General features: G+C 42.4%; 1 protein-coding gene across 11 annotated transcripts in view; it reads right to left on the bottom strand.

Annotated features, from left to right (window-relative positions):
• Window positions 1-17,260, bottom strand: part of LOC119176364 (uncharacterized) — a 101,174-nt gene that overhangs the window by 58,377 nt on the left and 25,537 nt on the right. For all 11 annotated transcript variants that reach the window (XM_075877492.1, XM_037427611.2, XM_075877493.1 and 8 more), the window contains one exon: window positions 8,036-8,106. In XM_075877492.1, coding sequence (XP_075733607.1) covers window positions 8,036-8,106 — 71 coding nt within the window. The remainder of the gene's footprint in view (window positions 1-8,035; window positions 8,107-17,260) is intronic.

Below are 17,260 nucleotides of genomic sequence, written 5' to 3'. Positions count from 1 at the left end.
AATTATTAGAAGTTCTCATGAATATGAGTCAGGGCAATGTATCACCTTCATTGTAATGTTTATTGTTTCTTTGGGCCACAGCAACATCAGAGACAGCTTTGAATAATTGCCGGAAATGTTTTTAGTGGGCCTGTGTGAATAGTCAACTTCATTTATAGTTTCGCCATTAGGACTTCGCCACACGCTCTTACGGTTAGCCCGTTCTCTGAAGAAGGTATTTAAGATCCGTAAATTATTACGTTCTGCGAACTCTACTAATAACTCCTCTCTGGCATTTCTTGAGCCAATGCCATATTCCCCTAATGCAAGGTCTCCGGCCTGTTTCTTGCCAATTTTGGCATTCAAGTCCCCCATCAGAATAGTATAATGTGACTTTACTTTATTAATGGCTGACTCTATGTCTTCATAGAAGCATTCAACCAAGACGATCGTCATGGCTCGATGTAGGCGCATAGGCCTGTACTACCTTCATCTTGTACTTCATGTTAAACTTAATTATGATACTTTCCACCTCATGCATAGTATTCTTCTATGTTGCCAGCGATATTCTTGTGTATAAGAAACCCCACCCCTAGTTCTTTCCCGTCAACAAATCCACGGTAGCATAGGAGGTGCCCGTTTTCAGCACTGCGTGAGCCTGACTTGTCCTCCTAGCTTCACTAAGCCCTATTACATCCCATTTAACACCCTCTCATTTCTCGAATAGCACAGCTGGACTAGTCTCACTAGATAGTGTTATCGCATTGAACGTAGCCAAGTTCAGATTCCAATGGCAGCCTGTTCGAACCCAGAGATTCTTAGCACCCTCCGCTGCATCGCATCTCTGATAGCCGCCTTGGACAGTTGCTTCGCAGCCGCTAGGGACAGGGGGCCAAGGGTTGATTGCTGTATTCACGGAAGGCTGTGGCCAGGTACTGCACCAGGGTGGCCAATCCTGCTCTGGTGAGGGAGTGCCTTACCGGCAACTGGTCGCCAGCACGGCCACACCCCAGACTTCTCTTTTTTTTAACTATTCCTTTATCACGTGTTTTAAGTAAATATATGATTGGGAATGAACCAGTAACTGCATTCGAACCGAATTTCGTCATGGTATGCTAGACTACTGCGCTGTCTCCAAGTAGGGGGTTCTGTTGCACTTTCTTAGCACTGTAGAATACCACCCTACTGCCAATCAGCTCTCAATTTCACCTGACTCGTAGCTTGACTGGCCTTCTTTCCTTAACAGTTTGAAAGTCCATTTTCCCCCTCTCTCTCTCTCTCTCTCTCTCTCTCTCTCTCTCACACACACACACACACACACACACACACACACACACACACACACACACACACACACACACACACACACGCACGCACGCACGCGGCGCGGTTTTGAATTTCTGATCTTGGGAGCATAAGCCAGATTAGTGTCCTAGGTGACCCTTTTTTTTAAGCATTTATTCTCTCCCAATTTCTTTCTGTCTCGCTCAATTTTGACATTGTTGGCTTCAGAGTGTCTGCAATGTTGAAGCTATGCTTATTTTGAGTGGTCGCACTCGTACTTTGACGTTTCTTGTCAACTGATAAGTTACGCGTACCTGTTTTGCGAACTAATCGGCTATGTATACATCGTGGGCCGTTAGAGTGCATGAAAATTGAATGCGAAAAGTTTCTAACTGCTAAAGAATAGACAGACAGTACACACCCAGTCATTCTACAAGATGTAGAAGCAGTTGGCAAGATCACACGCAGTGATCATAGAATGGCAAGAGCTTGTATTCAAATAGATTTAAAAAAGCAAACACAAAACTTATATGCAAGAAGCTAATTAATGAACTAGCAGTGAGAGGAAAAGTACAAGAATTCAGAGCTTCCCTTCACAATAGATTCGAGGCATAAAACAAGATAACCTAGATTAGCATTGACAAAATGAGTGATAATTTTACTAGTATCATCAAATATTGAGCAAAGAAAGTTGGAGGTACAGTCACTAGACAAGACACTAATAACTATCTCGGGAGATCAAAAATCTGATTAAGAGACAACAAACCATGAAAGCTTCAAATGCGACCGACAATATAGAGCCAGTGGAGTTTTTCAAGTTAATCAATAGGCACAAGTATAGCTGACATCAAAAGATATAACATGCAGAGAATTGAGCAGGCAGTAAAAATCGGCAGACATCTAAAGGCTGTGAAGGCCTACTTGTGCATAGGCAACAATCGCATGTATGAAGAAAGGCAATGTCATACCCAATAAGGATAGGATAGTTGAAGTGGTGGAGGAGTTCTACAGAGAGCTGTACAGAAGCCAAAACAACCAGGATGATATTATGATAAATAATATTAGTCCAAAGGAATTTGACATCTTACCAATAACGATGGGGGAAGTAAGGAAAGTCTTAGAAGGAATGCAAAGCGCGTAACCGCTGGTGAGGGTAAGGTAACAACGCCCCTTCTGAAAGATGGCGGAGAAATTTAGAAAAATTGGCCACTTTATATATAAAGTGTCTTTTGACGGGAAACGTACCAGAATCTTGGAAGAACGCCAACATTATTTTAATACATAAGAAAGGAGACGCGAAGGGCTTAAAGAATTACAGGCCGATCAGCTTACTATCCGTTTTCTCTAAACTATATACAAAAACTATCGCTAATAAAATTAAGGCGACACTAGAATTCAATCAACCAAAGGACCAAACAGAATTTCATACAGGCTACTCTACTATAGACCATATTCATACTATCAATACGGTAATAATTGTGTGGAATACAACCAACCCCTATAGGTAGCCTTCTTAGATTACGAGAAGGTGTTTGACTCAATCGAGAGATCAGCAATAATGCAGCCACTACGGAATCAAGGCGTCGAAGAACCCTACATAAACGTGGTGGAAGAAATCTACTGTGGATCCACAGCCACCATAGTTCTCCACAAAGAAAGCGACAGGAATCCCAATAAAAAAGGGTGTAATCAGGGAGACACAATCTCTCCAATGCTATTCACCACGTGTTTACAGGAGGTTTTCAGGACCACAGATTGGGAAGAGCTAGACATAAGAGTTAATGGAGAGTATCTCAGTAACCTACAATTCGCTGATGACATTGCCTTGTTGAGTAACTCAGGAGACGAATTACAGCTCATGATTACTGAGCTGGACACGGAAAGCAGAAAAGTAGGTCTGAATATTAATATGCACAAAACTAAAGTAATGTGCAACAGTCTCGGCAGAAAACGGCACTTTGCGATAAGTGGAGAGACGCTGGAAGTTGTAAAAGAATATGTATACTTAGGACAGGTAGTAACCGCGGCACTGAACCATGAGAGTGAAAGAACTAGAAGAATAAGGATGGGGTGGATCACATTCGGCAAGCATTCTCAAATCATGAATACAGTAGACTCTCAGTAAATGGAAATCTGTTATACCAAACTACTGCTTAAATGGAACTATTGCCCCTGCAATGCTTGGTTTCGGGCTTGTATTCTGCACCCATGTTCACCTCTCAGTAAACGGAACTCCTGCTATATGTAACATATTTTTCCAGTCTCTTCAGGTTCCATTTACTTAGAGTCTACTGTAGTAATCTGCCACTAACTCTCCAGAAGAAGGTATATAACAGCTGCGTCTTGCCAGTACTTGCCTACTGAGCAGAAACATGGAGGCTAACAAAGAGGGTTCAGCTTAAATTGAGGATGACGCAGCGAGTGAAGGAGAGGAAAATGATAGGTAAACCTTAAAAGACAAGAAAGCAGAGTGGGTCAGGGAACAAACCGAGGTTAATGATATCATAGTTGAAATCAAGAAGAAGAAATGGATATGGGCCGGGTGTAGCATGTAGGCAAAGCGGTGGTCATTAAGGGTAACTGACTGGATTCTCAGAGAAGACAAAGGCACGAAGGGGCGACAGAAAGTTAGGTGGGCCAATGAGACTAAAAAGTTCACAGGTATAATGTGGCAATGAAAAGCACAAAACCAGGTTGATCAGTGGTTCGTAGGACAGGCATTTGCCCTGCAGTGGGCGTAGTGAGGCTGATGATGATGATGATGATGATGATGATGTGTGAATAGTAAATTTTAGGTTCGAAGTGAATAGTGATTTGGTTCGAAGAATTTGGAATCGAATTTGAATATAAATATATATCACATATTAGAAAGAAAATGAGCATATTTGTCTTGATCCAATACACCTGCACAATACATATATTTTTTAAATGAAACAAGGCATTCTTTTTTATTTAAAGAGAAGTCGAAGCAACTTTGAACAGTAACAAGATTTGACTTTCAGTACAATGAAAGTGATAACCTGTAAAATATGCTACATTTTAAAATTGACCATACCTAAGCTACACAAGCAGGTATAACCAGCTTTTAAACTTATAATATGACAAATGGATGTGAGGGTAATATGTCGATATAACCTTGAACTCGTGCTTCTCCGCAGCGCAAGTTTCCCCTGGTAAAGTGTACTCATGGTATAGCACCCTTTGTTGCAGTGAAACTGCCTTTACAGAAGTTACATGCAGTTTATATATCATTATCATCATCAGCCTAACTACGCCAACTGCAGGACAAAGGCCTCTCCCATGTTCCGCCAGTTAAGTCGGTCCTGTGCTTGCTGCTGCAAATTTATACCCGCAAATTTCTTAATCTCATCTGCCCACCTAACCTTCTGTCTCCCCCTAACCCACTTGCCTTCTCTGGGAATCCATGATGATTGATATGTGGGGTTTAACGTCCCAAAACCACCATATGATTATGAGAGACGCTCTGGGAATCCAGTTAGTTACCTTTTAATGACCAGCGGTCATCCTGTCTACGCGCTACATGCCTGGCCAATGTCCATTTCCCCTTCTTGATTTCAACTATGATATCCTTAACCCCAGTTTGTTCCCTAATCCACTCTGCTCTCTTCTTGTCTCTTAAGGCTACATCTACCTATAGTATTAAGGTCGTGGTTGTCCTGGCTGCTGTACAGATCTCTGTAAAACTCCTCTGCTATTTTAAATGTCCTATCCATATTGGTAGTTACTTTGCCTTCTTTGTCCCTTGAAGCATACATCCGATTTTTGCCTATCCTAAGTTTCCTCTTCACTGCTTTGACGCTTCCTCCGTTTTTTAGAGCATGTTCAATTCTCTCCATGCTATACCTTCTTACATCGGATACCTTACGCCGATTAATCAACTTCGAAAGCTCTGCCAGTTCTATTCTGTCTGTTGTACTTGAGACTTTCATGCTTTGACGCTTCTTAATGAGATTCTTCGTTTCCTCGGAAAGCTTGCCAGTGTCCTGTCTATCCTGTCTAACTACCCTGTCTCCAACTTCCACTGCACACTCCGTAATGATACTCGTCAGATTATCATTCATTGTATCTACACTAAGGTTGGTTTCCTCAATAAGAGCCGAGTACCTGTTCTGAAGCGAGACTGTGAATTCCTGTACTTTCCCTCTCGGTGCTAGCTCATTGATTGGCTTCTTGTGTATCAGTTTCAGTCGTTCCTTTTTGAAGTCTAGGCGAATTCGAGACCATACCATTCTATGGTCACTGCATCGCACCTTGCCAACCACTTCCACATCCTGCACGATGCCTGGGTGTGCACTCATTAAAAAGTCTATTCCGTTCTTATTTGCACCATTAGGGCTCCTCCATGTCCACTTACGGTTTCCTCGTTTTCGGTAGAAGGTATTTAAAATCCATAAATTATTGCGTTCTGCTAATTCTACTAGTAGCTCTCCTCTGGCGTTTCTAGTACCGATGCCATAATCTCCTACTGCCTCGTCTGCAGCCTGCTTCTTCCCTACCTTTGCATTAATGTCTTCCATCAGTATGGTATACTGTGTTTTTACCTTACTCATTGCCAATTCCACGTCTTCATAGAAGCTTTCAACTAAAGCGTCATCATGGCTGGATGTAGGCACGTAAGCCTGTACCACCTTCATCTTGTATCTCTTATTGAGTTTAATTACGATACCTACCACCCTTTCATTAATGCTATAGTATTCCCCTATGTTGCCAGCTATGTTTCTGTGAATTAGGAACTCTACTCCCAGTTCTCTTCTTTCAGCCAAGCCCCGATAGCAAAGGACTTGCCCATTCTGTAGAAATGTATAGGCCTCATCTGTCCTAACCTCACTGAGCCCTATTATATCCCATTTAACACCCTCTAGCTCCTCGAATAGTACAGCTAGACTTCCCTCACTAGATAAGGTTCTAGCGTTAAACGTTGCCAAGTTCAGGTTCCAATGGCGGCCTGTCCGGATCCAGAGATTCTTAGCACCCTCTGCTGAGTTGCAGATCTAACTGCCGCCGTGGTCAGTTGCTTCGCAGCTGCTGGAGACTGAGGGCCGTGAGTTAATTGACGTATGCATGTGGGAGGTAGGGGCCAAATACTGCACCAGGGTGGCCAATCCTACTCTGGTGAGGGAGTGTGTTACCGGCGGTGGTTACCGGTGAGGCCGCACCCCAGGACTCTTAGTGCAGTTCCATCACCACGCGGATTTTTTTTTTTTATCCGGTTGGGCAGTTCCATCACCACGCGGATTTTTTTTTTTTAATCCGGTTGGGCAGTTCCATCACCACGCGGATTTTTTTTTTTATCCGGTTGGGAACTGCGCGGCACCGTGATTCGAACTACGGACCTTTTGCATGCGAGGCGGATGCTCTAACCACTACGCCATCGCCGCTCTACTGTGGGAGGTAGTGGCCATATACTGCACCAGGGTGGCCAATCCTTCTCTGGTGAGGGAGTGCGTTAGCAGCGGTGGTCACTAGTGAGGCCGCACCCCAGGCCTCTTAATGCAGTTCCATTGCCACACGGTTTCTCTCTTTTTTTTTTATTCGGTTGGGAACTTCGCGGCACGGGGATTTGAACCACGGACCTCTTGCATGCGAGGCGGATGCTCTAACCACAACGCCATCGCCACTACACTATATATATATATATATATATATATATATATATATATATATATATATATATATATATATATATATATATATATATATATATATATATATACCGTAAAATGCCAAATAAGCGTCCCCAAACTAGCAAGCACCCTTCCACCTTTTTCGGGAGGTCTGAAATAAGCACCAATGACCAGTCCAGGACCGAGCAAGCAACTTTCTCCTAAATTCGGTCAGATTATCCTTAACCGTAAGGGGGGCATTAGCTCGGCATTATACGGTATGTCCATTCAAGGGGCCTCAAAGATGTGGCCTGCGAACCTCTCGCTAGCAGCCCACGGTCCTCACATTATTGCCTTTGCCCCACCTTTCTAAAAATTTTTATTATATATGTTAGTGAGCTACACATCCATGGCTGGTCGAGGCACCTCATGTGGTAACCTTGTGTTGAAACATGAAGTGTCAAACAAAAGCCACATTTCAGAATCGGCGTCCATATTTTAGTCATTTCGGCAATCGGAATCGATATGTTGCTGAGATCTTGCGCACCAAATGTTCAGAAATGGCCTGTATATAATACCAGAGAATTTTTTTTTCATGTGGTAATAGCGGGACTAAATTGCATGAAGGCGGCTCGCTGGCTAATGTGAGTTTGAGACCCACAGTCTATTTGTTCATTTCAAAAGCTTTGAAATTTAGTACAACTGAATTTCATTTTGAAGTGAATTTGAATACTGTAATATTCATTTGAATATTCAAAGCACTCAGGTATTCGTACAAGCCTAGTTTTTAGACATCAGTGAATACAAACTATTTTCTGTGCATGCAGTTTCGTTAGTTTGGCCACTTAACAAGCAGGCAAACGACTTCGTTTGGAACTGTTAGCGACACCAGAAAATGCGAATGTTTAGCTAGAAGCCACTATGACAGCACATATTTTCAGCTACAGAGAAAAAAATGAATTTACAGAATGAAGCACTATCAATTAGGCAGATTAAAATACACTGAAGAGGTAGCAGGACAACCAAAGACTAAACTTTCTCAATTAACCAAACATTTGGATCCAAGTTTAAATTATTAATTATACTGCGTTTGTGACAATTATAAGAAAAAAATACACATGCAAAATGAATAAGAAAAGAGAACATACTGTGCAGATGGGCGACAGATGGGCCCATAAACTTCTTCTGGGGAGATCACACAAAATGTTACACAATCCATCTGAAACAGAAGTCATAAACATGGCAATACTCAGTACAAAAGATATGATCAATGTTTTTATGTCATTGTTTTAATCTGCAATTATATCTTCAATATCCAAAAGTGTATATAATAATAATAATAACGCTTTTATGTCCTCGTTTTTATCTGCAACTATATTTTCAATATTCCGAGAGTAGATATTATGGTGACCCAATCATGATGAAAAAGTTTCCTCTCTTTTATGTAGAAGACAAACTGGTGAAACACATACAAAACGTATTGTGCTAACATTGTAGCTCTAATTCGCACTAGAATCTAAATTAATGTCTCAAACACAGTGACAGCAGAACTATTTTGAACTTGTGATAGTATCTAGTAGAATTCAGTTCTGCTGGATCTGAGGAATGACGACCTCATGTTAAACGGGTACAGTCGAACAGGGTTATATCGAACCCACATATATAGAATTTTCGGGTACTTCGAACTCGCAAGTTATCTCTTTCAAATTCCTTTGTAAAAATATATAAATTCGCACATTTATATCGAATGGTATATTTACCCGCCTTCAAATATATCGAACGCCGCGCGAGCTGAAAGATGCGCTTCAACTCTCCCCCCCCCCCCCACCACCACCACCACCGCGATCTCCGCGGCATCGCGGCTTCACGCAAGAGTTGGAAGGTGCGCTTTGGCACTCACAGCGCCCCGCAACCTCGCAACCTCCGGGTGGCACCACGCCTCTGCCAAAACCCAAAACGCTTGAAAAAAGGTATGGGCGAGAGGGCTCGGACTGCACAATCCACGGCACAATCTCTAGCTTTCAGGGCTGCTTTTTTTTCGTTTCTTTTTTTCTCTTCTCATGCTTTCTTTGCGTACCCCCCCAGCTCGGAGAGCAGAAACGAAGGAGCCAACATCCTCCTCCTTTCGCATTTTTTTTGTATTTTTTTGTAGCTGTTTTGCAAGTTTTCATCAGCTAACCACAGCTCGCACCTTTTGCTCTTGCCCTCGAAGGTGGCCATCGCCTCGTGAGCGCTTTTTGCTTCCACCGTCGCGTCGCCTCCGTACCACCGCATGTGCAGCATTTTTCCTTTGTGTGCATGGTTTGCAAAGCCATTGTGGACTCCTTGAATGGTCGGCTTCTCGTGTAGCTATGGCCAGCGCCAACAAGCGCAAGACCCTTGACTTTGTGACGAAGTTGAAGGCTATTCAGCGTGTTGCCACGGGCAAGAAATGTTTGACTGTCGCGGACGACTTTGGGATACCATGGAGCACTCTGAGTACCTTGTCAAAAAACAAGGCAGATATCAAGGCAAAGGCAGCAGAGCAGCGAGCGTCGGAGGCTTGTCATGTGTGGGCTTCTACCGAAGGGAATGTATGAAAGACGCTTTATGCCTAGTTTTTAGAAGTGCGCGTGAAGAACATTCTGGTGGATGGCCCAATACTGATCGCAAAGGCCAAATGGTTTGCTGCTGCACTCGAAGAAACAACTTCGCTGACAACAGCGGGTGGCTTCACCGATTTAAGCAGCGCTACAACATCGTTGGCAAAACCAATTCTGGGGAAAGCGAACGTGTCAGCAACCAGAACATCCAGCAGTGGATGACGAAGGAGTGGCCAGAAATCTTCGCGAAGTTTTCTCCTGTGGAGATCTTCAATGCCTGGCGAGACATGAAGATGGACACAGTGGTCAACTGTTTTGCAAGGCAGGCTTCGAGACGGCAGAACTTGCGGAAACCGGTGAAGACGACGACGAGCGCATAGACGACGCGTTTCGCGAATTGTCGACCCGCTTCCCAGCAGCAGTTCCACACGAAGTGTCTGCGGACGACTTCGTGGAAGTGGACTGCGATGTCCAGGCTGACAGCTCATGTGACGAGGAAGATCGTCCGAATGAGGCGCTGTCTACACGCGCGTTTTCCGCAGCTGAAGTGGCGGCAGCGTTCGAAATCATTCCCCGTTGTATAGGCCACATGAAGGAAACCGGGCTGTCAGACCTAGACAGCCTTGATAAGGTCGACACTAGCGTCTTCAACATTTCGAAAATGAAAAAGCAGGCCGAGATTAGCGATTTTTTCATACAAATAAATCATTTTGTTGCGGCATGTGTGAGGAATTTGTTGTCATTCTTGAATGCGCCTATTGTAGGTAATGATCCGCTACAGGTAAGCTCCCGGGGCCTTAATTTTTTTACATCTAATTTTTCACATATACAATTCGCAATCCCTTTCGAGTTCAATATATCCGTGTTCGACTGTACTGACATTTTTCAATGGCAAGTTTACTCTGTCAAACAAATCTCCTCTATACAGAGACGACTCTGAGCAAGTGTGAAGCTCAGAAAATGCTGACACAAATATTTTATTTTGACATTAAATTCAATTTTCTCATGGCGCACCAACAGACAACACTAAAATCTGAACACACCAGTTTACCTTGAGACAACACTAACTTGACGTCAGGCTGCAGTACTACTTCTCATCTCTTCACATGGCAGTCTGGCTAGTTATAATGACATTAGGAACCAGAACTTCCAGGATGGTCTCTCGTGCGTTGCCAAAACATTGATAACGGCCGTTATTTTATCATGAACAGAGCCGAATGGCTGTAGAAACGTCATGGTATCTTGCATGAGCACATGACGGGAAGCTCAACATAAGGGCACAGTAATTTATTTTATGTAATTACTTTTTCAAGGTACACTCACACTTGGCAGGACATTTTCAAGGCCCTTGAAAGCTTGGCCATTGAGCTGACGTGAAAACACAAGTAAAAATTTTCGTGTTGGTACTGCTATAACAATGCTAAGTGTATGTGGCCTAGCTCTTTTTTTACCACAGCCAGGCAAGGTTATCACTTTGATTGACAGATTTTTGAAAGGGTGTAAAAATTTACCATCAGAAATAGTACACAACTCCACCCTTCAAAATAAAGTCTCCAAATGAATATCTTGAATTACACATTGAAATAACTTAGTAATATATCGTATTTACGCACATAATTTGCACACCCCTGATGTTTTGCCAGCCTTACTGAAAAAAAAGTATTTACTCGCATATTTCGTGCTCCTGACCTGCCTGAGCTGGCCTGCGAGCCTTTGGAACTTTCGATGCTTTGGCCAGTTGCGTGCCTCGCCGAGCAGACAAGTGCAGTCAAACAGATTGCGAGTGCGAAGTCCTTTCTTCCAAGGACTTCGCCCGAACTAGGGTCCTTAGAATACCACACCTAAACACAAACTTGTTGACAGGTCGCCGAAACTGCTAGAGCGTTTGCTTACCCCTATCTCCCAATTTCTACCACCGCGATAACTGCGAGAATTCAGGCTTGCATCATGGCACGAGTGACTTTCTGCATCGGAAGCAGGCGAAGGCCCGTCCTGCCAACTGTTCCCCTCATTCTCTGCGTCTGCGCTGTAATGCACGCTTGGTCAATTTCAGAAGCTTAGGTTTCGCCCTCCACACACCAACGAGCTCTGACGGTTCCCCTGTGATGTGCTACAATAATTATATATATGGCAAAATTGAAGCTTGCTGTCGTAAATTTTGCCGAAGAAAACGGGAAGCATGCTGCCGCAAAGCACTTCAAGGGGACGTACTTCAATGTAACGACCGGCGTGATTGGTACACGATAAAGCAAAAGAGCGCGCTTGCTTATGCAAGTTTTCTGCCATTAAAGGAGGCCTTTTCTAATGTGTGCAAATGCTTAGTTCTTCCAGTATCACTGTATCGTGGGACCTAGTTTCTCCCAGCATTGTCAAAAGAGCTTCAAGAAAATAGGGCATTCAAACGCGTTCGACGGAACCGAGAAGTATGCGCTTCGGAAGGGTGGTCACAGTGGCGGCGACAATGATTCCCAAGTGAACTTCGGGATCAGTGATTCCTGTTAGACCATGCGTGACAGTCTGCCTGGTTAAAGTATGTGCTAATTATTTCAAAATTAACAAGTACTCTTCGTTTGTGCTCCAATTCATTTTTTTATATGCATATACTACGCGCGTTAAGACTGTGAAACAATATTTTGTATGCGCTCGCAAAATTTCTGTGTAATTTGCACTGCTCGCCCCGAAATTGCGAAAAAAAGTACGCAAATTAAGCTAATAAATACAGTAAATTACTGCCTTTGGGTCAACATTTAAATTTAATGAACAATTTTTAATTAGTCTCATCAATGTCCTTTTTGTTCTGGCAAACTATTTCTGTCTCGACACAGAGCTCATATGCAAAATGCAACTGTGATAGGACTTCATTAAAAATCTGTATCATAAAAAAAAAAGCCGTAGAAGAGACAACTCACTAGTGCTTTACTACTGTAACAACCCGCAGATATGGCACAAGAAAATTTCACGCACGCACACGCACACGCACACACACACACACACACACACACACAGGTCATTCCATATTAAATATACCCGGTAAATTTTCGATCATCTTCGACCATGCTGAAAAAAATTGTGCAGGTATACATGAATGTGAAAAGTTGTTATTGAGGCGTTATATTTGGCAAAAAAATTAGTGTTGCTTAACGGGCGCTTCAAACTTTAGGCCCCCAAGTGAAACTGTTTCCCGCCAAATAATTTATATATTATTACTGGTTTGAGCAATTATTATGAAACAATGTTTCCATTAATCTCAAAGCTCTCCTCTTTCACTGCTATGATAGCTCATTCATTTGTGTTTTCATTTTCTTTCTTTTTTGCTTTGGCAAAAAATTGCAATATGTTGCAAGTTTATTGTTTTTTTTTTAAACACAACTTTTTCCGCCAATAATATTCTTAAAATTTTTGCTTTATATGCTCTTATATGAAATAATTAAAATATTTTGGGAGCAAATGAAGCAAAGATATTGCCAATGTATTGTGGCAAAGTTGGCAAAAACAGCATTTTCACTCACTTGGTGGCTCAATTTTGGCAATGTAGTGGTCAAAGTAAAAATATGGCTTTTATATTGTTGCATAGTACAGTTTGTCAGTACGATAAACCCAAAGTTTCAAAAAGGTAGCTTTTGTTTTAAGGGAGAAAAAAAGATTGTGCAACTGAACAACCACAAGGTAGTACGAAGCCTGCCTTTGCTTCCGCTTCACTGCATAGCACATTAGTGTGAGGTACCAGTGGGGGTTTTTCAGCAGCGAATAACGCATGTCACACAACTCCTTGTCACTTGGTTTAGTAATACTGTTGCACTGAACATAAAAAAAAAAGTCACAGATTGGCTAAAAGGGCGAAGCAATGAATGCGATAGCAGCATATTTGAATGGTTTATGGAGCAAGGCTAGCATTTTTAGGAGCAATATTAATTGTAGTAAACATGCACTTGCTAAGTAACCAAGTTTCCTTCGACGCAGCCATAGCGACAAATTACAATGTTATACGAAGTGAAGCTGGCAGTCAATGCATTTAGATCCGATCTCATGTGACTACAAAACGCTGGTGTAAGAGAACACGGCCACTCCAAGAACACTTTTGGCACCATTTTTTCGTGTTGAGAGTGCAGCCCATAGAAGCTCCCACCAGCTGTTGGGGCAGAAGTCACGTGCTGATCGTTTCCGTTTTAGCACTGCAACCATAAGCCCCCCCCCCTTGTTAGCTCACGAGATAAGCGTGCACGCAGACGACCCCGGCTGGAAAGGTGATGTTTTCTCTGCAGAAAGAAGTGGCTAGCGTATTCTTTGCTGTATGTATATAAATACATATACATATACGTGAATGACCGGAGCAGCGACGACGGCAAAAACCAGCTGAGACTGTTCATGTAATTGCTATCGCAATAAAATGGGCATGTCTTCTTTATGAAACAGTACCTCCCCCTTTGAACCATCAAAGAGCAGGTTATATTGAACCGCTTCTTAGCCCCACGCAGCAAAATTACAATGCAGTCGGTGGCCTGCAATACAATATTGAGGCGTTGTGTTTGGCTTCTGATAATTAATACACATGGTGTTAATGCTAATGAAAAATATCATTAAGGTATATTTATTCTAAGCTGTTATAAGATCTGCAGTCGGTGGCCTGCAATACAGTATTGAGGCGTTGTGTTTGGCTTCTGATAATGAATACACATGGTGTTAATGCTAATGAAAAATATTATTAAAGTACATTTAATCTAAGCTGTTACAAGATCTTTTAGGTAGAGGTCAATGCGTGAGCGGTTACCATTGGTGTGCATGATGAAATGATAAACCCAAATTATATTAGAGATCATTCAATGTTGCGCCCATAAATTACACTTCAGCCACCATTTCCAGAGGGTTCCGAACATTTTCATCACCCTCTTTTCTAATGGTGCAAGGTTGCTGAAAATGTTTTTACTTAAAGCCCGTCCTCTAATGGTGACATGCTTTCAATATTTTGAATGCCCTAGGACCATTAAAAAAAGACAAATTAAATGTTATAATGACAACTGGGAATGGCCAATTAAGTGCCATTCATGGCCACGATATCGAATTCTCTCCAACATGTACACCAAGAATACATCATTCCATCATGCACACCAGTGGTAAGCAATTTCACATTGGTCAATACCTGAAACATCATAAAGACAGCTTAGATGAAAAATACTTCTATTACGTCATTAATTTTTATTAAGACCAAGTGTATTAGTTATCAAAAGCCAAACACAATATCTCAATACTGTATTGCAGGCCATTGACTGCATTATAATTCTGCCACTTGGAACTAAGAAGCGGTTCAATATAACCTGCCCTTTGATGGTCATAGGGGGAAGATGCTGTTTCGTAAAGAAAGCACTACTGCCCCTTTTAGACGTTCAATACAGCAGGATTACTAAAACAAGTTACAAGGAGTTGTGTGACATGCATTATTCGCTGCAGAAAATCCTCCGCTGAAACCTTGTACTGACACCGCATGCAGTGAAGGTGAAGAGAGAGAGAGACAACATTTATTAAAAAAAAAAGTGGTTCATAGCAGGCAGGGGGGCCCTTCTTCTAAGGCTCCACTGGCTATAACGGCTTGGCGGGCCTGACCCAGCGTCACCAGCTGGTTTCCCAGGGTCCGTTCAGTGAGTTACGCCTTCCACGACTATGCTTGTATGAGGTGCATATGTCCTATGTTCACCGTGACAGGTTGCTCTAGACAGCTGTAGGTTGTATGTGTTAGTTTAGGAGTATCTACGCACCACAGGCATGCGATGCGATATCTCTCTGGGTACATGATGTGAAGCTTATGCAGATTTGAGAATGTATTTGTCTGCAGGCGACGCCAATACCAAGCTTGACGTCTATCGAGGTCCTTGAGGGAACGTGGCCAGATGCAGCGTTCTGATCTTTGTTTGTCTGATGGCGAATTCCACTGGTAGATCCGGAGCAGCCGCCGAAATCCTGGAGCAACCACTTGGATTGCGCCGAGCCACATATGCGAGTGGAACATGTGAATGCCCTGCGTGAGGTCAGGCCGTGATGCCACGGCGTGTCACCCCTTCATCACAATATGATGCCACAACATATCGTGACAACGATATGTTGTCACGATATGATGCCACGCCGTGTCACCCCTTCATCTGTGTCTTCTTCAGCAGTGGGTGGTCGTGAAGAAAAAGCAGGCTTCGTACTGTCTTGTGGCTGTTTAGTTGGTAAATTTTTTTTCTTCCTTAAAACAAAATCGACTTTTTTCAAACTTTCTGCTTATCTTACTGACATATTATACTGTGCAACATTAGAAAAGTTATACTTTGACCGCTACATTGCAAAAATTGAGCAACCAGGAGAGTCAAAATGCTGTTTTTCCCAACTTTGCCCCACATTTTGGCAATATTTTTACTTCCTTTGCTAATAAAGTATTTTAGTCTTTTAATATAGGAGCATATAAAGTGACAATTGTAAAAGTATTACTGGTGAAAAAAGTTGTGCTTTTTATAAAAAAAAGGTAAACGTGCAGCAGATGGGAATTTTTTGCCTAAGCAAAAAAAAATTAAAATGCAAATGAATAAACTATCATAGTCATAAAAAAGTAGCAACTTGAGATTAATGAAAAAAATTGTTTCGTGTTTATTACTCATACCAGTAATATTACATTAAATCATTTGGCCTGACACAGTTTTATTTGGGTGCCCAAAGTTTTAAGTTCCTTCTTGGCAACACAGAATCTTTTTGCGAAATATAACCTGGCTCAATAATTACTTCTCACATTCACATGTGCAGTATGATCCACTGTTAGAGGAAACACACGAGCTCGCGGCCGGCCGGCCGCGCGGCACTAACCGATGGCGAGATATGTAAATATGACGCATGCACATTGAATCGCAATGGTGGTGAGACCCAGTTCTGTCTGCTACTTCTCTGCCTGTGCGCACAAAAGTGTTGAAAAGCACTTCCATGTTTTTGTAGTGCAACTTATCTAGCTGTATGTCTGCCTGCTGCTTGTCAGATTTCAAGCTAGCACAAATAATGCATAGTTCTTTTAAGTCATTGCTGCAGTTCTTCGCAAGCTCTAACCGTTAAGCCAGTCATGATTTTCACATAATGCTCGCTGCAACTGGCCACTTTTGATAACAAATAAGTATTATACAGCGAGAACTCTAACCTCGCTGTTCTAACCATGAAATATTGGCTTATTAAGGCCAATATGGTATCAGCTGATTTACAGTGTGAAAACGAAAAGTGCGAAGGGTCATGGCTCGCTAGCGCACGCCGAGTGCATGGGCAGAGAAGTAGCAGACAACGCAGGGCAGACAACGCAGACAACCACTTCGATGAGCCAATGTGCGTACCCCACATTTCGAAATCTTGCCAGCAGTTAGCACTCCGTGGACCGCTGGCTACACATTTGCGTGTTCCCTCTAACAGTGGACCGTACTGTACCTCCCCGATTTTTTTTTTTTCCAGCATGATCGGAAGTGGTCGAAAATTGACGGGGTAAACTTGATATGGAATGAACCATATATATATGTATATATGTGTGTGTGTGCATGCATGTGTGTATGCGTGTGTGTGTGAAATTCCCTTTCACAGCAACTTGATCATATGTCACACAAACCCTGGCTCGAGTTTTCTACATTGGATAAATGAATCTGCTGCCTTTTCTTTATCCTTGTACTGATGCGATTTTACTTCCCTCAACAATTGTAATATTTTAGTGCACTAAGTCAAATGGTAAAAATAGCAGCAATTTGAAAAGAAGTCACAGCTTCAAATACAAATTTTTGTTTTTATTGCTTTTTA

This window comes from Rhipicephalus microplus, chromosome X (genome assembly GCF_043290135.1).
Source record: "Rhipicephalus microplus isolate Deutch F79 chromosome X, USDA_Rmic, whole genome shotgun sequence".
NCBI classification, from domain to species: Eukaryota; Metazoa; Arthropoda; class Arachnida; order Ixodida; family Ixodidae; genus Rhipicephalus; species Rhipicephalus microplus.
Note: the sequence above shows the minus strand (reverse complement) of the source record. Positions and strands in the feature narration are given on the sequence as shown.